At 44.1% G+C, this 21,589-nt stretch overlaps 1 protein-coding gene across 2 annotated transcripts in view; it reads left to right on the top strand.

The window, feature by feature from the left end:
* tmem178bb (transmembrane protein 178Bb) overlaps positions 1–20,099 on the top strand; it is a 109,087-nt gene extending 88,988 nt beyond the window's left edge. For both annotated transcript variants that reach the window (XM_078242906.1, XM_078242905.1), the window contains 2 exons: positions 10,631–10,768; positions 15,059–20,099. In XM_078242906.1, the coding sequence (XP_078099032.1) occupies positions 10,631–10,768; positions 15,059–15,309 (389 nt within the window). In that variant the 3' untranslated portion in view covers positions 15,310–20,099. The remainder of the gene's footprint in view (positions 1–10,630; positions 10,769–15,058) is intronic.
* Positions 20,100–21,589: the final 1,490 nt, after the last annotated feature.

Consider the following 21,589-nt stretch of genomic DNA (forward strand, 5'->3'; position numbering starts at 1 on the left):
AGCAGCAGCTCCTCACGGACCTATGTGTGGAGATGGCTGTCAGTGATAATTCCCCGTCCTCCCTCAGTTTGCGCTCCGCCGGCTCCCTGGGCCCCTGACTCACCCTGCAGGGCTGCTCACACTGCCGCTGACTGACACGCCGTGAAATCACCCATATGGCCCCCACAGCAGAGGAAAACTACGGTGCCACAAATGCCACAGGGCCCGTTGTAAGGGCTTCCTCAGCAAATAGCACATATGTTTCAAGACATCCACTCTGCTCTCGCTGCTGCCAACTCAGCCCATCACACCCACCTTTCCCTCCTCCCTGCTATCTTGCATAATTAGATTTTCCCAGCCCATTGTTTTCTCCCCAGTGGCAGTTTGCATGGGATAATGAAATTAAGCTCTATTTCTACTCCCCAATGAGCTATTGGCTGCAGGCAGCCTTTGTGACAGCAGCAAAACCTCATGTGCACAGGCGGGCCTCTTGACATCACAGTACAGTATTGAGCTTAGCTCTACATGGCTAATCAGACCTGAGCTTTGGCCTGCAAACGTTATTCAGATTCTCAGATCAGTCTTCCTTAAAGGGTCATTCCTGTGTATTGCGGCTTTGATCTAATTTTTTTAGCTATTATTCCTATCAGTAACATGGCACTCACCACTTGATTTGCTGAGCTCTGGGAACAACTTGCATTGGGAGGTAATAGTTTCACTTCAGATCAGATCATCTGTTGGTTTGTATCCAATCAATTCCAAATGTTTCCAACCATCATCTGACTCCTCTGGCTTGTTTTTTAGTGATGTCACCGTGTTCCCACATTTTTTAAATCACATCACTCCCAGAAATGATACACAAAACGATAAGACCTAAGTTGAGCTTAAAAGTTAATTCTTGACCTTGTGAAGAGAAATTTGGCAAAATAATCAAAACTATTCTTTTTTTTCTCCCTCAGGGCTTTCAGTTGTATCTCATGATCTTAATAAGCAGATGGAGTTATTGTCAAGCAGTTATCTCATTGGATTGGAGTTTCATACTTATGTCATGTGATGACTACTGAGGAAGGAAGACAATGAGACTCAGTAGGTGGTCCTAAAACCCACGTTGTGATGAACTGGAATTGCCATTTAATTAGTCTCGCATGTCCAGACCTTCCTCCACAGCGCTGCGGAAGAGGGTCTGGTTAGTCCACACAGCATTCCTGGATGGGAGAAAAACGTGCTCTGATTTATTGGCATTTCTTTAAACCAATCACAATCGTCTTGGGAGGTGCTAAGCGCCGGACGGAGCCACGGTGCCTCTGCTAAATAGTCTCAGGAAGGAACTTGTTTTGGTGGAACATGTGTACGTTCAAAAGTAGTTTTAGTCGTGCAACAGAAAACTCAGATTGGACAGATAGTCTAGCTAGCTGTCTGGATTTACCCTGCAGAGATCTGAGGAGCAGTTAACCATAGTCCTCACAAATCCACCAGAGGTTAGAACGCCTACACAAAGAAAGAGGAAGGGGACGGACATCCGGCCGAAATGAGGGACATCCGGCAGAATTTCCGGCGGCACCGGAGCAATCCCGGAAGTGAAACGTCGTGGATATAGACTACCATTTAAACAATGGGAGCTTGTTCTGTCTGGATGGATGGAAATCCTGCAAAACCTACAGATACTATCAAACATATTTTTAAGTAATCACCACTATGTCAGTGTGTGAACACCTGAGTGTTGAGGCCCAAAGCAAAGTTTGTTTTGGTGTCTCGGAGTTTAAAAACAACCCAATCGGTTCACTTCTCATGAGGCAGACCTGCCAGTTTCTACCACAGCAGCCGGCAGGGGGTAGGAATTTAACTGAAGTAGATGACACAGATGTGGTAAACTGCTCCAGGTCACAGATTGAAGAAGCACTGCAACAGTTGACTGTGTCCCTGCACTGTATAGGCAGCAGACAGCCAATCTGTGAGCTGTTACAGACAGCACATTTTACTCTCCATCTATTCAACTGAGAAAATAACAATTCCTCAAAGGCACTAAAAGCTATTTCCCTCTCATGAAATAACATTTCATTGGGCCATTGGTCCTGGAGCAGAGAACGTAATTAAAAAGGGAATTGCAGCACACTGCTGAACAATGCAACCTATTAAGCAGTAGAGCAAAGCAGACAGACAGCAGCCTGTCATATGCTGATACAGTAAACAAATGAGCAGTTATTATCCACATGTATTCACAGTGCAGCATTAGCAATCAGCAGGATTCACTGCAGGCTTTTGTCCAAGAAGATAGGTTTCTGATCATCTGTGCCTCTTCTCCAATCATTATATTTTCCATTTGTACAGACAGGATGTCTATTGTTCTGCATTATTTCACTCATTTATGTTTAGTTCCACTTATTTATCTTGCTTGTCTCACAGAATGCCATCAACTCCCACAACTGTAATGTAACAGAAGATCAGCTGCTTTTACAGAAGCTCCATCAGCTGCTCTTCTACTCATCGTAACCAAAGTCATCTGTGGCAAGATGCAGTCCTTTCATACAGAGCCACATGTACAGTGTGATGCTGCTCTACACAATGTGCTCTGATCCGTTCATATGAGACAGCTGTCACAGGTTCACTGTCAGCACTCCTGTCTGCAGTGCAGTTTCATACACTTTCTGACAATTCCAATGAATTACATAGAAGAATGACCAAATCAAGGTTTAGCTTCCCCACACAGGCACTTTAAAAGATAACTAATGGAGTATTATGAGGTTAATTGGAAGGTGGCCCTTGTTGCCTTTTGTTAAACTGGGATGGTACTTAGCGGTGTTGAGTAGCAGCACTTGAGCTCACACAAGTGGACTCCCAGAACTTCTTATTGTGTGCTGCTGCCTCCTGGTGAACACTGGTACACACATGGCCTGCTTCAAATGGATCCACAATGCCAAAGCAAAATACGTGATAAACGAGAGCAGCCTTCCCGGAAGCCGTGCAGCTGAAGGAGTTGCTAACTCCTCCCATACAGCTGACAAATTCATGTGACGCTTTATGGGAAAGGACATCTCATCTCTCCAAAACACATTGCCTCGAGTCTCTCCTGTGCCTCCTCGGTGGGAGGGACTAAGACGCGAGGAAGGGAGGCAAGTGGAGTCGTCGAGGAGGCACTTTAAGGACTATGAGAAGCACCATATGTGTCTCCTCTGCTTCACGTCGGTCCAAACTTACGGTTAGATGGATTGCCATGGCATTTAGTACAGCTTTTTGATGATTGTGAAAAGGCTGCCTTTCTCCATTTTCACTAGCCTCTGTTCAAACAGGTGGTAGGGTCCAGTTAGTTGAGGCTGAGATAAAATGGCTTCAGAAGAAGGGGTAGATAGAAAAAAGGAAGATAGAAAGGACTTGGAAGCTTGCAGTTATAGTTGTGTGTTTCTTCGCCTGAGTTTAATTTAGTTTTTGTTGAATTTCTCAGGTTTCATTTTGTGCCCTTGTCGGAGTATGTTTTTTTAGTTTTGTTAATAAGCACTTCTCAAGCTTCCTGCCAGCTTCCTTAAAAGGTGCTCTAGGCGATGTCACGTGTTTTTTAGGCTACAACATTTTTTGTCTCATACAGCAAACATCTCCTCACTATCTGCTAGCTGCCTGTCCCCTGAACACACTGTAAAAAAACATCTCCTCACTATCTGCTAGCTGCCTGTCCCCTGAACACACTGTAAAAAACATCTCCTTACTATCTGCTAGCTGCCTGTCCCCTGAACACTGTAAAAAACATCTCCTCACTATCTGCTAGCTGCCTGTCCCCTGAACACACTGTAAAAAACATCTCCTCACTATCTGCTAGCTGCCTGTCCCCTGAACACACTGTAAAAAACATCTCCTCACTATCTGCTAGCTGCCTGTCCCCTGAACACACTGTAAACAAAACGCGGTCTCTGTAGACAGCCCAGGCTCCACAAACTGCAACAAAAACAAACTGCGCCAGCCGCAGGAAATTCCGCCGGATGCATGTCTTTTCGCCGATGACCGTTTCCTTCCGCTTACTTTGTGTTGTAATTTTAAACTCCTCAGATCTCTGCAGGGTAAATCCAGACAGCTAGCTAGACTATCTGTTCCAACCACTTTTGAACGTACCCATGTTCCACCAAAACAAGATCCTTCTCGAGGCTATTTTGCAGAGGCACCGTTGCTCCGTCCGGCGCTTAGCACCGCCTAAGACGATTGTGATTGGTTTAAAGAAATGCCAATAAATCAGAGCACGTTTTTCTCCCATCCAGGAATGCTGTGTGGACTAGCCAGACCTTCCTCCGCAGCGCTGTGGAGGAGGGTCTGGCAATGCGTGACTACCCTCAGCACAAATCCTAGCCAATACAGACAATTTACAAGCAACGGTATTTATTCTGACTGTTCACACACTTTTAACATAACTTTACAACCTCAAACCGTGCGCCTCTGTCTGCGCACAGCCTGTTGCTCACAACCTTTAACAAAGACCAAACAAAACAACGTCTAACAGTCCAGTGTCCTGTCTCTGAGGTTGGCAGTCATCTGAAGCGCCCCGCACACTACTGCATATGAAGGGAGAGTGTAATTAATGCAATAAGAATCAGCTGAGACAGTTAACTCACCTGCACTGCTCGGAGCTCTCCCCACACCTGTCTCTACTGCAGCTGATTGCATATGGAAGTAAATCTGGTTTATTGGATTTTTCCTTGGGTTCCCAGATGTTAACACTCGATTTCAAGCATTACATTTTGCAGCTGAAATTTGGTATATTGAATTTCAGCAAGTTGAATTGTATACATTGTATTTTGCATCTGACTTTGGTATATCGAATGTTTTAACATTGAATTTTTGATTCTGAATTTGTGATCATTGAAAAATAAGGGTGAAAATAAGTTGTTGAAAATATGAAGAGTAAAATGAAGAGGCAAACATTTCAGATACATAATTCCAGTGCATAAATATTTAGTGCTAAAAATTCAATGGCTTTTAATTTTTCAAAATCCAATGAAACAGTTCTATAACTGTAATCTTAGTTCTATAATTGCAGACCAAGCCCACCTCCACATTCAACTTTAGTTTTGTTAAATGACATTTGTTTTGAGTACGTCTCTTGCATAGACTCCTTGTCACATTCCCTGAGTCACTGTGTGACAATAGCTTATATATATTTATATATATATATATAAATAATCTTCAATACCAGTTGTCTGTGATGACAGGGTTCACGTCTTAACAACTAATGAATGGACTGCCATGACATTTGGTAAACAAATTCATGTCCCCCTCAAGAGAAATTGGATTCACTTTGGTGGTCAATTCAATTTGTGCAATACTTTGGTGACCAAAAACCTGCAAAACTAATCACTTTCCCATCAGCCTTAGCCTTAGCTGTACTTTCCATTAGGTGCTATTTAGCATGCTACCACTCCAAACTAAGGATTAGCATAATAATCATAAACATCAGCATGTAAACATTGTCAGTTTGAACATGTTAGCATGCTGCGAACTGTCTGATGTACATGGTGTATTTTGTGTGTCAGTGGCGCTTTATTAAGTTTTATTGGATCCGGTTTATCATTCTGAGACTTGTGCTTGAGAGTGCTTGAGATGTGCTTGGTTGCTAATCAACTATTATTATCAACTGTCTTCTTGCTCTCTCATATAAGCCCACATCTGTCCATTGGTCCTGGCTGCAGGCACCATATGACAGCACATGTATTCATGCAGGAAAGAGGTAGTAGTAATGCTGAGGACTCACAGGACATTGTTACCCACGGGGGACGTCTTCTAGAGCACGCCACTCTCCCACAGGGACCTGCACAGTCTGGCCCTGGACAGAGGACATGCTGAGGGACCGTCAGGGTGCAGAGAGAGAGAGCAACAACTCACCCTGACCTACATCAGTGTCAGCAAGCCATTTATTCAAAAGAATACAGGTTTAGCTTATTCTCAACTCTCCTTGGACTCCTGTGTTTAATGAATGAATGAAAAAGCTTCAACCTCTGGGGAGTATGAATGTACAATGGCGGGGTCAGCCCTATGTTACCACAGCCCAATGGTCCCACAGCCCTATGGTCCCACAGCCCAATGGTCCCACAGCCCAATGGTCCCACAGCCCTATGGTCCCACAGCCCAATGGTCCCACAGCCCTATGGTCCCACAGCCCTATGGTCCCACAGCCCAATGGTCCCACAGCCCTATGGTCCCACAGCCCAATGGTCCCACAGCACTATGTTCCCTCATTTCTAAGATTTTTCTTAAAAGTAGGCCCTATGTTAGGGTTAGGGTTAGGGTTACATGCCATCTGTAGTCCATTGCTACTGGATAATAGGTTGGGTGTAATTGGCTACCAAATTGGGAGAAAGGGGGATAAAATCTGATATAAATTCATGAAGAAGGAAATGTGGGAACATAGGGCCTAATTTTGAAAAGAAATCTTACAAATGTGGAAACATAGGGCTATGGGAACGTAGGGCTGTGGAAACATAGGGCTGTGGGAACGTAGGGCTGTGGAAACATAGGGCTGTGGGAACGTAGGGCTGTTGAAACATAGGGCTGTGGGAATGTAGGCACACTCCCCAAATGGCATAGCCAGTTAAATAATAAGATATCTTATGTACAGTGATGGCTTATGGCCAGAGGGTAGTGTAAGAAGAAGAGTCAGGAGGGTCAGGAACATGATTAGGATTCATCATCTGGAGACCATGAATACCCACAGCAAGTTTCATATCCGTCGTGTATGGACTATACATAACAGCATGGTTTATTGAAGGAAAGAAATACAGAACAAAATGTTAAATAAAGAACCTAGCAGTTAGAAGGAAGCTGAATCTGCACTATGAAGCAAAACTACATGATGTGTGACAGAGAGAGCATGTGTGGATGCTCAGCGAGATGAATCCTGACTCTACAGTGTCACTGACTGTCAAACTGCTCCCCCAACGGTCAGGCCTCACTGTAAAGGTCAGGGGTCATCACGGTTACAGTGTGTGACTGACAGGGACTTCCAGTTTCCTCGTGAAGTCAGCAGCATCTGCATGAAAAGTCTGAAAAATGCTTCAGTCTTTTTTTTTCTTTTTTTTATGCATATTTACTTGAATTTGTTTCCATGTCGGTCACCATGACGTTATAGAAGAGTACACGTTAGAAAAGCAGATCACATGGAGTGTTCCATTAGCATTATAGGGTTAGTGAGAAGAAGCACTATATGCACCTGTTTGTCATTATTTAGTTCAAGGGTACTTTGTTGCTAGGTCACAGTGTCACTAAGTCATTTACTAAGGTCATTTTTACCCAACTGCAAAGGAGTTTTTTAGTCGTGTCCACCAAGAAGAAAGGGCAGCTTGTATGTTACCTGAGTGGCTAAAGTCATCCATCCATCTTCGTCCGCTTATCCAGTATCAGGTCGCGGGGGTAGCAGCTCCAGCAGGGGACCCCAAACTTCCCTTTCCCGAGCCACATTAACCAGCTCCGACTGGGTGATCCCGAGGCGTTCCCAGGCCAGGTTGGAGATATAATCCCTCCACCTAGTCCTGGGTCTTCCCCGAGGCCTCCTCCCATTCAGTCAATATTAAACATTGTGATCAACTCAGACCTTCTCCCATGAAGATTTTGGTGGTTGGACTGTAAGAGGATGCAGTTTAGTAAATGAATCATGGTGAAACTGTAAAAGTGAGGATTTTGAAAAGTGAGGGGGACATTGGAAGAGACCAAAGACAGATTTTACACGGTGCACTTTCACTGGCTGAGGCGAATAAATATTGGATGTCCATCACAGTGGATGCTAGGTGTGGCGGAGTTAGGATGAAGGAACATGTACAGCACGTCCTACATTCATGCTCTCAGGCCAAATGTTTTGACCTCTCTCGCCCAAACACATGGTGTTCCCCCCCCCCCCCCCCGCTCCAACAACACACTCATCTAGTCAGCGAAGAGGAGTGGGGCTGTAGCTTGGAGCTCTTCATATTTCAGCCCTTCTCTACTCGCAGCCAGTCGTTGTCACTGTCATTAGCGCCCTGCAGAGCCTACTGCTGTCAGCCTTATTCACACACTCTGTCTTTTTCTGTTTGCCCTCACTGTGTCCTCTCCACACAACGGACCATATTCATAAAACTGCACTGAGATTCAATATTTAACATGATGGTAAAGAAGGACTTCCTGTGGACTTCCATTATTTCATCCCTCATAGATTAGGCACATCATAGGAGACATTGAGAGTGTACTGTTGACACAGCTGCTTAATCTCCACAATCCCACCACTGCTTCTCCTTTTCCTAGTTTTTAAACATTTTTCCCAAAAAAAACCCCGCAAGATACTTTAAAATGTGCATCTAATAGAGCTCAACAGTGACCACCCACTTTTTTAACATATCAGGTTCCAGAAGTGTTTTTCCCCATTTCGTTTCAAAAATGGCTGATATACAGAGATTTAAGTCTGGAACCGAGCCAACCAGCTACGAGAGGAATCGTGCCCATAAAACATTTGATTTGGCGCAAAAAAGTCAAAGGTACAACAGTGTGTACATAAACTATCGTAGACTAGGGTAAACATTTCCATGGTAACAGCGAGTTGGACCAATCAGACACGCTGCTGTTACGCTCGCAAATTTTCTTAAAACAAGGTTGATTTCATACAGACATGTGTCTTCTACAGGAGCAGAGACCTTCGTTACACAACACACTACCTCGGATGGTTTAGACACTAGGCTGATCATCTAAATCCTTATGGAGAATATCAATGGGGTTTTACTTCCAGAACCACACTGTTGAGCCCTGTAACAGATCAGTATCAAAACTCCAAAAGGTGGACTTGTGCTTAATATTGCAATAAAGGCATGTCACGTGACCATGGAGTGGTCTAAGAAGGCTACAGGCCGTATACTGCATTCTTTCAAATGATGCTTCAAAGAATAAAACACATCTAAACTTGCCATAGTAAAGACATTTTCTCTGCTGTGAACCCATGTGTCATCATGCATCTCCCTCCATACACCATGGGTTCCTGTCAGCTGCTTGATTGCACGTCTTGAGGCAACATGATGAGGTTCAGGCTACATCTCCATGTTCCAAGCATAGTATTAAGCCAAAAGTGATCTCGGTGCACCAAGTGTTTTTTTTTTTTTATCTCCAGTAGAAGAACTAATCTCTGTTTAAACTAACACGCCCAAACCTCATATCTCATCAACATTCTGGTATACTGGTCACAAACAGGAGGCAGCGGGGAGACTCTGCCCCCTGCTGGTAGTTGCCATGGTAACATTAGTAGCTTTAGTCTCAGAGAACGAGACGTTGTGACTGATGAGACCCAATCAGGAGGAGAGACGTTGGTGTCAGTGTCGGTGTCTCCAAAGGTCTGAGACTGCAACACAACCCCGCAGATTCCAAACCAAAACTGGTCAGAAGAGTTACCTAATGTCTCCGGTTTAGGGGCTCGGAAACACCAGAGCAGGGGGAATGAGACGGGGGAAACGCCAGAGCAGGGGGAATGAGAGGGGGGAACACCAGAGCAGGGGGAATGAGAGGGGGGAACACCAGAGCAGGGGGAATGAGAGGGGGGAACACCAGAGCAGGGGGAATGAGAGGGGGAAACACCAGAGCAGGGGGAATGAGAGGGGGGAACGCCAGAGCAGGGGGAATGAGAGGGGGAAACACCAGAGCAGGGGGAATGAGAGGGGGAAACACCAGAGCAGGGGGAATGGATAGATAGATACTTTATTAATCCCCAAGGGAAAAGAAAACATCAATCTACTGTCGGTCATTGACACCGATGGCAGAAAAAAACATTAAAAAGAACAGGAGATAAGCTGTCTTCTGAGTCTTCATGCTGTAGTTCTTGTTTGATTCTCAGAACTTCTTTTTAATCTGTAAATCTCTCGCTCAGTGTAACCCCCTTTCCCTTGCTCATCTGGGATTTAACAGAATTTAGGAACAGCTCTTTATCTGCAAAACAGTCCTCAACTTGAACCAGTTTCTGTTGCAAGAATTTCCCGATCTGTCGTGTATCAGAACTCTTGTCTTGCGGTCATCAAATCCTCGTCACTGCTTAACCCGACATCTTCGGCTACTCTGACGGTGCGTGTCCATTGTCAGCGTCATTTCCCCACTTCCCATTCATCTCTCATGGGAGCAGCCGTGTCACGGGGACTTTGGAGAAGCGGGGCGTGGAGTCGCCAGCTCCTCATTTGCATAAAGTTGAATCCAGTTCTTCTCTCTATGTGTTTTGTCCGGACATGTCTGAACCAAAGTTCTTCAGTTTACAAGAGTCACATAATCCAAGTCATCATCAACAGCTTAGTTTGTTATCTGTGTTATTGTGGCATCAACTGAGACTCAAACTCGATGAGTCATTAATTGTGATTTAGTTAAACGTTAGAACGGGTTAGCCTAGCTGGATGTGTGTAGCTGGTTTTGTGTAAGTTGGACTCGGCGTGTGAGCGTTTTTTGCAATGCTAAACCACTGAGTCAAAAATGTGTTCAGCTTTCATTAGAAGTGGACCAGAGTGCCTGTGACTCGTTATGGACTGTTCTGCTGTATTTCTGCTGGCAGGAAGTGTAAAAATATATATTTCAGTGGGCTGCCGCTGATTATTAACCTGTGTGTGTGTGTGTGTGTATCCTGTTCAGTCAGTGTGAACTTGTTATTCTAGTGATGTTTAACATCTCTGCGTTTGCGTTTCCTCAGACTTGCGGCGGATGACGGCAGGCTTCATGGGCATGGCGGTGGCCATCATCCTGTTCGGCTGGGTCATCGGTGTGCTTGGCTGCTGCTGGGACAGAGGCCTCATGCAGTATGTGGCCGGCCTCCTCTTCCTGATGGGAGGTGAGTCACACACACGCACACACACACACACACACACACACACACACACACACACACACACACACACACACACACAGTTATGCTGGGCAGTGGATTAGTGCTGTGCCCTACTGTTGTATAATGAATAAGCAATTAAAAAGTCAATTATGTTGCTTGGCAATAAAGGCAGAAGAAATAGGCTAGGTCAGTGTGCAGCGGCCAAATCAGTGCAAAGCAGCCACAGGGTCACAGCAGGCCCAAAACCAGGCCACATTCAGAGCTGCTTCTCCTAAACACAGTCCCCCTCCTGCACAGGAGATGGGTCTTTAATCTTTAATGGTTGAATCACCAGTAACATTATTGAGACACTTAGCTGGAAAAATTCTGCAAATACTGTACATTTTGCAGAAAGCATAATGCCATCAACATCCCATTTTAACAGGGTTTAGTTTTTTAGATTGCTAACAAGCACCGGGCAATACTGAAAGCACATTTTCACAACTCCTCATATAGTCTGCATTACAAACATGCATCTCGGCCAAACAGTTCATCTCACCTCCAGAACCCACTCAAAGCACCAAAACAGGCCATACATGTCTCAGAATCAGCTCGCTCACATATAACACACACAGCATTACATAAATTATGAACTTTCATCTTTGAAGTTTGAATGATCTGTCACATAAATAGTTAAACACATAAAAATGTATTATCTATTTGTAATCTTCTGCATGTGTGTGTGCTGCTGTGCGTCCCTGTGTGTGTAACAAGCATAGTGTGCGCGCGCCGTGCACGAGTCTAGGAGCATTTTACTAATGCTCTGTTAAAATAACAATGAAATGCTGCGTTATTGACTTCAGACCAGGTTTTTGTTGGTCAATGGCGCGATCACTTCCCGCTGCCTCAAGATAGCAATACGCCCAGAATGCACCTGAACACACCTCCCTGTAAGACCAGCACGCCCAGAATGCACCTGAACACACCTCCCTGTAAGACCAGCATGCCCAGAATGCACCTGAACACACCTCCCTGTAAGACCAGCATGCCCAGAATGCACCTGAACACACCTCCCTGTAAGACCAGCATGCCCAGAATGCACCTGAACACACCTCCCTGTAAGACCAGCACGCCCAGAATGCACCTGAACACACCTCCCTGTAAGACCAGCACGCCCAGAATGCACCTGAACACACCTCCCTGTAAGACCAGCACGCCCAGAATGCACCTGAACACACCTCCCTGTAAGACCAGCATGCCCAGAATGCACCTGAACACACCTCCCTGTAAGACCAGCATGCCCAGAATGCACCTGAACACACCTCCCTGTAAGACCAGCACGCCCATGGGCCACAGATGGGCGCAGGTGCATTTGCTATTTAAACGACGTGGGCGCTGGACGGGAAACTGACAACTGGGTCGGTCTTAAACTAGCAAAGACACTTGCGTCAGGCATTGCGCTGCGCTGCGCCGGGTGTAAGATAGGACCCTGAGAGTGGCAGACACCAACAGACTCAACAACGTGATTCACAAGGCCAGTGATGTTGTTGGTGTGGAGCCGGACAGTGTCAGAGAGGAGGATGCTGTCCAAAATACACTCCATCCTGGACACCTCCTCCCACCCACTCCGCAATACACTGGTCAGTCTGAAGAGCACCTTCAGCGATTGACTCAGACACCCACGATGCACCACAGAATGCCACAGGAGCTTGTTCCTGCCTGTGGCCATCAAACTGTACAACTCCTCCCACTGAGTGTTAACACGCTTAGTGTCCAAACTGGTCTCCACATCACATCTCAATATTCTTGGACAATTATGTATAATAATTACTGGGTGCAATAATGTATCAGCTACATGTGCAACAGTGTTATTTATTCACTGCTGCTACTGCTATTCACACTCTACTTATTTCTGTTGACACTGCACTACAATAGAAGATGTACAATCCATCTGAAACTATCTTTTTAACCTAATCTTACTTATTTATTTCAAACTGTAGTTATGTTACTTTATGCACTTATTGACTCGCCCTTTTCTTACTCTTACCTTGAATCGAACTGTGAGCAACTGCAACTAAATAAATCAATAAAGTCTTCTGATTCTGATATGGAAAAGATCAACGCTGACTTGAACACAAGCTGGACATGCATTGACTTGTTGAATATTTAACCAAAACTATAATCTTTCCTGATCTGTAAAGCAAGTGTTTCAGTAGCCTTGACCTAAACTGGACTCCATCTAACTAAGCTGGGCCTTGTATGTCCAGCCATCCACCCTGACTCCTCTTCCTCAAACATCTGCAGTAGAAGAATGGCAGACTTTATGGATTGGATGGAATGCTGCCAGTAAACATAATGCAGGCAACAATTGGATTCCATCCTAAACTAATACATACAGTACCTGAGTAGGGTATAAACATACAGGGTTGGATATTGGCAGGATGCAGCGGTGGAATGTAAGTAAGTACATTTACTCCAGTACTCTACTTAAGTACAAATGTTGAGGTACTTGTACTTTACTTGAGTCTTTTCTTTTCATGCCACTTTCTACTTCTACTCCGCTACATTTCAGAGAGAAATATTGTACTTTTTACTCCACTACATTCATCTGTTACAGCTTTAGTTACTAGTTACTTTAGTTACTAGTTACTTTAGTTACTCCACTACATTCATCTGTTACAGCTTTAGTTACTAGTTACTTTAGTTACTAGTTACTTTAGTTACTCCACTACATTCATCTGTTACAGCTTTAGTTACTAGTTACTTTAGTTACTCCACTACATTCATCTGTTCCAGCTTTAGTTACTATTTACTTTAGTTACTCCACTACATTCATCTGTTCCAGCTTTAGTTACTAGTTACTTTAGTTACTCCGCTACATTCATCTGTTACAGCTTTAGTTACTAGTTACTTTAGTTACTCCACTACATTCATCTGTTCCAGCTTTAGTTACTAGTTACTTTAGTTACTCCACTACATTCATGTGTTACAGCTTTAGTTACTAGTTACTTTACACATTCAGATTACTGCACACTAAACACATGTAGTTTATAAAAGCTGATGTTTGATTCTAAAGTAAACTAACCAACAATATAACGGCTACAAGTCCAGCTGAGATGATCAGACCATTAAACACACAACTGGTTGGATCCTTTACACTTTCTACAATGGGAGGATTTTTTTAATACTTTAAGTACATTTTCCTGATGATACTTACATACTTACACTGAAGTAACATTTTCAATGCAAGACTTTAAAGGTGCTCTAAGCAATGTAACGCGTTTTTTAGGCTACAACATTTTTTGTCACATACAGCAAACATCTCCTCACTATCTGCTAGCTGCCTGTCCCCTGAACACACTGTAAAAAACATCTCCTCACTATCTGCTAGCTGCCTGTCCCCTGAACACACTGTAAAAAACATCTCCTCACTATCTGCTAGCTGCCTGTCCCCTGAACACACTGTAAAAAACATCTCCTCACTATCTGCTAGCTGCCTGTCCCCTGAACACACTGTAAAAAAAAATATCTCCTCACTATCTGCTAGCTGCCTGTCCCCTGAACACACTGTAAAAAAACATCCTCACTATCTGCTAGCTGCCTGTCCCCTGAACACACTGTAAAAAAACATCTCCTCTATCTGCTAGCTGCCTGTCCCCTGAACACACTGTAAAAAAAAACATCTCCTCACTATCTGCTAGCTGCCTGTCCCCTGAACACACTGTAAAAAACATCTCCTCACTATCTGCTAGCTGCCTGTCCCCTGAACACACTGTAAAAAAACATCTCCTCTATCTGCTAGCTGCCTGTCCCCTGAACACACTGTAAAAAACATCTCCTCACTATCTGCTAGCTGCCTGTCCCCTGAACACACTGTAAAAAAAACATGGTCTCTGTAGACAGCCCAGGCTCCACAAACAGCAACAAAAACAAACTGGCCAACCTGCACCACCAAACATAACAAACAGTGTTCCAGCCAATAACAGACAAGAAGGATTTGGCGGTGGGGGTTGGGGGGGTTAGTGCACGGAAGGGAGGGGGAGGGGACGGGATGAGGAGGAGGGAGGGGCGAGCTAGCCTCGTTTTGTTTGACAATACTTCGAACGTCAACAAAAAGTGCGGTCACCCAACATCGCTTAGAGCACCTTTAACTTATTAACATATTTTTACAGTGTGGTATAAGTACTTTTACTGCAGTAATCTGAATACTTCTTCCACCGCTGACAGGATGTGACCTGGAGCAGATGTTAGGGTGGTAACAGATTTGGATTTGACTGTGACAGAGGTTTTGAACATCCTGTTCTGTGGTTGCAGGAACCTTCTGCATCATCTCCCTCTGCACCTGCGTCGCCGGCATCAACTTCGAGCTGTCCCGCTACCCGCGCTACCTGTACGGCCTGCCGGACGACATCGGCCACGGCTACGGCTGGTCCATGTTCTGCGCCTGGGGAGGCCTGGGCCTCACCCTCATCGCTGGCTTCTTCTGCACCCTAGCTCCCTCCGTCCAGCCCATACCCCGCTCCACCTGCCCCAAGTCCCGACAGGAGAACGGCACCCTCTGCTAAAGCTGCCGGGCCGCCAGACCACCCAACCCAAGCCACAGATACCACTACAAACAGAAAAACTCTTACATGTCTCCATCCGTCCACTCATCTCCAGTCTCTCCTGGTTACAGATTTCTTTTTTTTATTTGTGTGTGTGTGTGTGTGTGTGTGTGTGTGTGTTTAAAAAATGGGTGTCTTGATGATCTTCTATCTTGAAAATAACCGGGGAAAAAAACTTGACTTGACAAGAAATATTATTGAAAATATGAAGTTGTGCTTGTTTTGTTGTTGTGGAGCAGACAGTGAAATGAACCATGACCCAGAAAGGTTTGGAAGGAAATACATGGAGACACTGAAAGACTACATTTTTGGATTGGTCATAGCAAAAGAGGGGCTCAAAACCTCTAAAGGGGATGGACAGTGGTGTTCCAGCGGGGCAGTGCTTCTATGAACTGGTCTACTGTGACGGTGGAGGAGGAGGGACACAGGCAGATGTGGACTTGGCCTCTCGGAGCCTCCTGTGGGATCATCCAGCAGGGAACAGGGGCAGACATGAACCATGAGACTTGCTGGCCTTGGATAATGTTTAGTGGCCATCTGTGAACTCTTAGCGTTCCAGCTGATGAGCTCCCTCCAGGTATCCAGGAGATCCAGGGCCGCGCCACTCTTGTACATTACTGTACAGAATATTCCAGGAAGTGTCACGTTGGACCATTTTCATTCTCGTGTACTGTAGGTGTATTTCATTCCGTGTGTGATAATCCCATCTGTCATTTCGCATTTTATACATGCATTCCTCTTATATTCAAAGTGTCTTTTTCCTTTTTACTGAGCCCTGTACGTTGTGAACAAACTGTCGACTGAGTACGTTTAGAGCAAATGTGGCGATGCTTGATATTTTTTTTTACATAGTCATAGAGGTAAATGTGAGTGACTGTGTGTGTGTGTGTGTGTGTGTGTGTGTGTGTGTGTGTGTGTGTGGGGCGGGGGGGTTGTTTTGCATAGTCTCCATAGAAAAAGTTGTACAAAATGATCATGATGACAGAGTGCAGCCCTGCCTTTGGGGATGTATAAGGGCAGAGCGAACATAATGGAGAGATGCAGTATCATGTTTAACCCAGCTGACCTCTGCCTTGTCATGGTTTTCTGGAGACTCCCAGCAAACCTGGCAGATAAAGAGGAGTCGTTTTAAAGGTTCAAACTCTGTACTCCGCTGCCCTGAGCTACTGGGCGACTATGGAAGGCTTCAGTAATTGCATCTGATGAGAAAACGCTCCGACTGGGGGAAGCTCCACTGTTTCTTCTTCAAACCTGACAAACAGTACAGGGTTAGAAAGGCCTCACCTTACTCAAAACATAGCTTTTCCTTTTCAGTCTAGACAAGTGTTCTGTATTTACAAGAGTCCTCAAGGCCCCCTGCTGTCAGTCAGAAGTCAGAAATCCAAATACACCCTAGCATGGGCTTAAATATCTCGATGATCATAATGCAACAGACTCTCACCAGGACCAAATACTGCAGCTTCAGTCATCCCAACATTTCCCCGTCATCCCCCGTTGGTACCATCTGTTAAAAACACAGTAGAGCCCCAGAAAGCCAACCTGAATCTGCGTTGTGAATCATTTTTAAGTAAATTACAACGTGGCTCTTATTTTATAGGCCCTCATCCTGGTTTATAGAAAGCTGGATCTGTTTTCTGGAGTACTGCGGGGTACTGGGTCAGATCATGGAGTCTCAACCCTTGGTTTTTTTTGAGAGATGTGCTTATGTTTTTATTTGTTCAGCAACTACTGTCAGACACAGCCTGTATTCTGAATTGAGACAACAAAGTCAAGTTTCAGTCCAGTGGACGCTACCTAAGCTGCCAGTATCCTTCATCAGAACTGCTGGTACCCCCCCCCCCCCATCAAGCTTTTCAGCTTTTTATGTAATAAAGACTCTGAAAATGTGCAGCACTATCCCATATTTAAATGATTATGCCGTTATACCAAGCCTGTGAGCGTGGCCATTTAGCAGAAGCTATAAAAAAATATATATAATTCTGAACTACAACACGTTTCTAGCTTTTCTAGCATTACCCGGCTCTAAGGTTGGATAACAAATGGATAGAATATTCAAGTTGAAAATATGAATTACATGGAGTCCATGGAATCATGTTCAGAAAGTGTCACTAACCATTAAAACCATCAAGTCACAATATGTGTTCCAGGGACTACAGAGGAGAAATGGCCTAACTCGGTCACATCGGCAGCTAGTTTAAAAATAAAACTTAAAGTTCTAAATGAGGTGTTTGTGAGGCCCTGTCTGCAGATAGGCGTGTTCCATTACATCTTCACGGCCCGGTAGCCTGTGTTTCTACATCTCAGGAAGGAACTCCGTGATTGGAATTTAATCATGAAAAGATGGCTCAAACCAGACGAATAAGACCCAAGCTGTAATCCCGCAGAATGAACCTTTAATGACAAAAATAGCCCCAATCTATTAGCTGCTCTCACACAACACACTGTAATATCCCATAACAAAACGTTCTCACTCACAACTTACTGACTCTTGGTCAGTGTCTCTCAGCGTCAGATAGCATCTGTATGGAACGCAGCGGGCAGAGCAGCAGCTTGACCGCGGTGCTGTAAGATGACGTAGTATTAAAAGAGACAATGGTAGAGAGTAGTATGAAGGACCAAAAAAGGTTGGTTGGGGTGGTGGATGCCTCAAGCAACACAGGACTTTTCCCCAGGAGACAAGTTTGTGTCCCGTTCTTGTCCCACGTGTCACTGAAACGAACATTTTGTAACCCCTCCCACCATCTTTTCCGAACCCTAACTGTCCCGTTCTTGTGCTGCATGTCAGTTAAACGTACGTCCCGACCCAGAGCGTCAAAAAGTGACGCCAAGAGTCCAGACCAAGCAGAATATGACACTAAAGGAGACTTTTTGCATCAATAACAAATGCCAAAGTCACCTGACCAAGGGTCACTTTCTGACTCAATGGGAGTGACTGTGAAAGAAAACATAAATATCGGACAACATCTCACTCTATAATGGGGGGGGGGTTGTGAATTGGGTGTATGCAAATAATGCACAAATATTTCAGAGGGCGAGTGGTATAGTTGTAGCAGTGATGGAGGAAATACCAAATAATCAACTGGCCTAATTGTCTTATTAATAATTGCCACGTTCAAAAAATGTCGATGCCGGAGCCGATACCAATAACGTGACTCCTATACCGGTTCTTAAACAATACTTTTTTTAAATATCAATTATATGAAACAAAAAGAAATGACAACATTACACATTATGGCACAAATCTTTTTATTCATGTTCCAGTTCCTACTACGTGAGCCGTCTGTGTAACCGTGTAGAGTTGGTTTTTTTGTTGCTGCGTGCTGATTGGCTCACTGACTCTGATTAGATTCACTCCTTAGGGATTGGAATTGGGTATTGAATGACGAGGCATTTTTCAATACTCGATACCTTAGTTTAGAGGCAATTCAGCCGCTGCCTAAAAAGTTTTGGATTGGGGACCCAGCCCCAGGGTTAACATATGTGTCACAGCTTCTTCAGGGACTGACAGCAGCTGAACCCCACTCAGTGGTTTAAATAATGATGATGCAAACTGGGTTACCTGGTGATCAGAGCTTCAATTTCTCATTATGTGGGAATAATCATCCAAGTCGGTTTCATCATGGAGGCCTTCCTCTGAGCCTTCAGACCCCAGCACGCTGTACGTGGCCGAGCATAACCGGCCTACTGTAGATAGGACATATTCATACGCATATTCTCAGCACACAATCCTGTATAAAGAAATACTGAAGCGGTCATCATAAATTCACTGTGTTGTTCCTGAGATATAATGAGATGTCAAACATAATGGCCTCGTAATGTAAAGATGAGCATCACAACAAAATGTGAAGAAAATGACATAATTAGGTTGTTGTTAACATAATGGACCAAAAAATGATCTGCAATGATGTGTGGCTGTTAGTTCCATACAAGCCATGGGCCGTCTTAACTGTTCAAGATCAACAGGGCCACAGTCTTTCTTTTCAATAAGAGATGATGAGAATGCAGCTGAGCATGAAGTGACTTTAACTCTACTGGACACACACACACACACACAAACTGTACATACACACACACACTGTACATACACACACATATAGACACACACACACAAACTGTACATACACACTGTACACACACACACGCGCGCACACACAGAACATACTTTAAGTTAAAGTTGTGCGTGGGCCGGCCAGAGACTGCTGCTGCCAGACCTGAACCGTGACCTGAAGCTAAGGCGCTGAGCGGGGCTTTGTAAAATCAATACCACCTTTAGAAAGGTCTGACCTCCACAGTCTGGATGTCAGAGTGATGTGCAGTAATGACACACTGGCTGGCATTATCAAGCAAAAACTTAGGACTGATTCTAAATCCTCAAACAGAACACATTTATTTCACGGCATGCCTTTTGGGAAAATATTACATACATACAAAGTTTGACTACATAGGATGACAATATATGGAGTGGAACTTGAGACTATTGAATGGAATTCAACGTCATCAAGGCGTTGGCGCCATCTTGTGTTTTGGATGTTGTGACACTTAAAATGAGTCAGCATAAAGACTGCTATCAGAAACGCTGAGTAATGGAAAGATCTGTAGCACCCTGGGGAATGCATGTACGGGGAACTGTATTCAATACTGTCCTACCCATGAAGAAATGACCAGACTCCATTGACAGAAACAGTCTTTGTACCGCTGCTGATTATGTGACTTAGAGGTTTTAAAGATTATTGTGTTAATATTTTCAAGTTTCATGCATATATATATATATATATATATATATATATATATATATATATATATATATATATGGCATGACTTATTATATGGCATATAAATCATTTATAAGTGAAGCAACAATTTGTGAAATTATTGAAGTAATTATTAAAACTTAAGTTTTATTGAATATATTTTTTTTTCATTTCAGGTATTTTCATTTCAAAATGCCTTTTTTCATTTCATTTTGGCATTTTTCCCAATTACATTTTTGTTTCATGTCGACTTGTATTTCCTAATATCAGATTTCTTTTTGCAGCCTTAGCGAAGTCATGTTAGCGGCAGCCCTGTTTAGCTAATGCATAATGAAATAACATTTCATAAGAATGAGTTGAGACACTGCAGATGATTGGCAGAGAAAGAGAGAAATGTTCTTATAAATCAAAAACCTGAGCAGAGACTGGGGCTTTACGGTGCGTAACAAAACGTCCTAAACCTGTCTGGGAAGCCATAACTTTGCTGGGACACGACGGGTTTGGGTCAGGCGTCTCTATTTTCTATGTATCCGTCCATTCATTTCTGTCAGCTAAGATCACATTGATTATTCCTCAGTTTCTGATCCCTTTAGTCTCGCCCTATAACTATACTATAACTATACTAAAGCACTTTTGGAGCAAATACCTGCAGCGTTCCCTCGTTCAGAAGTCAAATTCAGAGGCAGAACTGATAAAAGCTGAGTGAAAAGGGAAGCCCACAGGCATGGACTTTGTGTGTGGACAGTGTGACAGAAATATGGATGGTCCAGAGACAGCAGCAGGAAATAGATAGCGTCACAGCCACCTGATGGAGAAACAGACAGAGCTGAAGAGGTTCAGGACAGAGATACTTCAACTCCCATTGTGGATCATCAACCTTTAACATCAGTTATGTGTCTGTTGACTAAAACATACAATAGAGAAAAAAAAAAAGAAGGAAATGTTCAACTGTGGAATGTAAAATCCCAACAAAATAAATCTCATCGGTGTGTTTACTAATGCTGTTGGCTGTCGTGCATGTTGCTGAAGGGAATGTGTGAATGTAAGATTAAAAAGGGGTCCGCCGTTTGCAGTAAATCATCTGTAAATAAATTATTGTTAACCGAGGTTGGAAACTTTCCTTCACAGGCAAACCAAGAGGGTTGTTACACGGCAACAGGACGGGTTCGCCGTCAGCAACGTGATGGCTTACCGGTGATGAATAAAGATCTTCATGTCTATACGCCACTTGATGTCAGGAACAGAGCCTGCTTAATTAGTCTCGCTTTGACAGACCTTCCTCCACAGTGCTGCTGAGGAGGGTCTGTCTAGTACACACAGCATTCCTGGATGGGAGAAAAACGTGCTCTGGTTTATTGGCATTACGTCTTGGACGGCTCTAAGTGCCGGACAGAGCAATGGTGCCTCTGCTAAATAGTCTCAGGAAGGAACTTGTGTTGGTGGAACGTGTACGTTTGAAAGTAGTTTTAGTCGTGTGAGAGAAAACTCAG

The sequence above is a fragment of the Sander vitreus genome, chromosome 23 (genome assembly GCF_031162955.1).
Source record: "Sander vitreus isolate 19-12246 chromosome 23, sanVit1, whole genome shotgun sequence".
Lineage (NCBI taxonomy): Eukaryota > Metazoa > Chordata > Actinopteri > Perciformes > Percidae > Sander > Sander vitreus.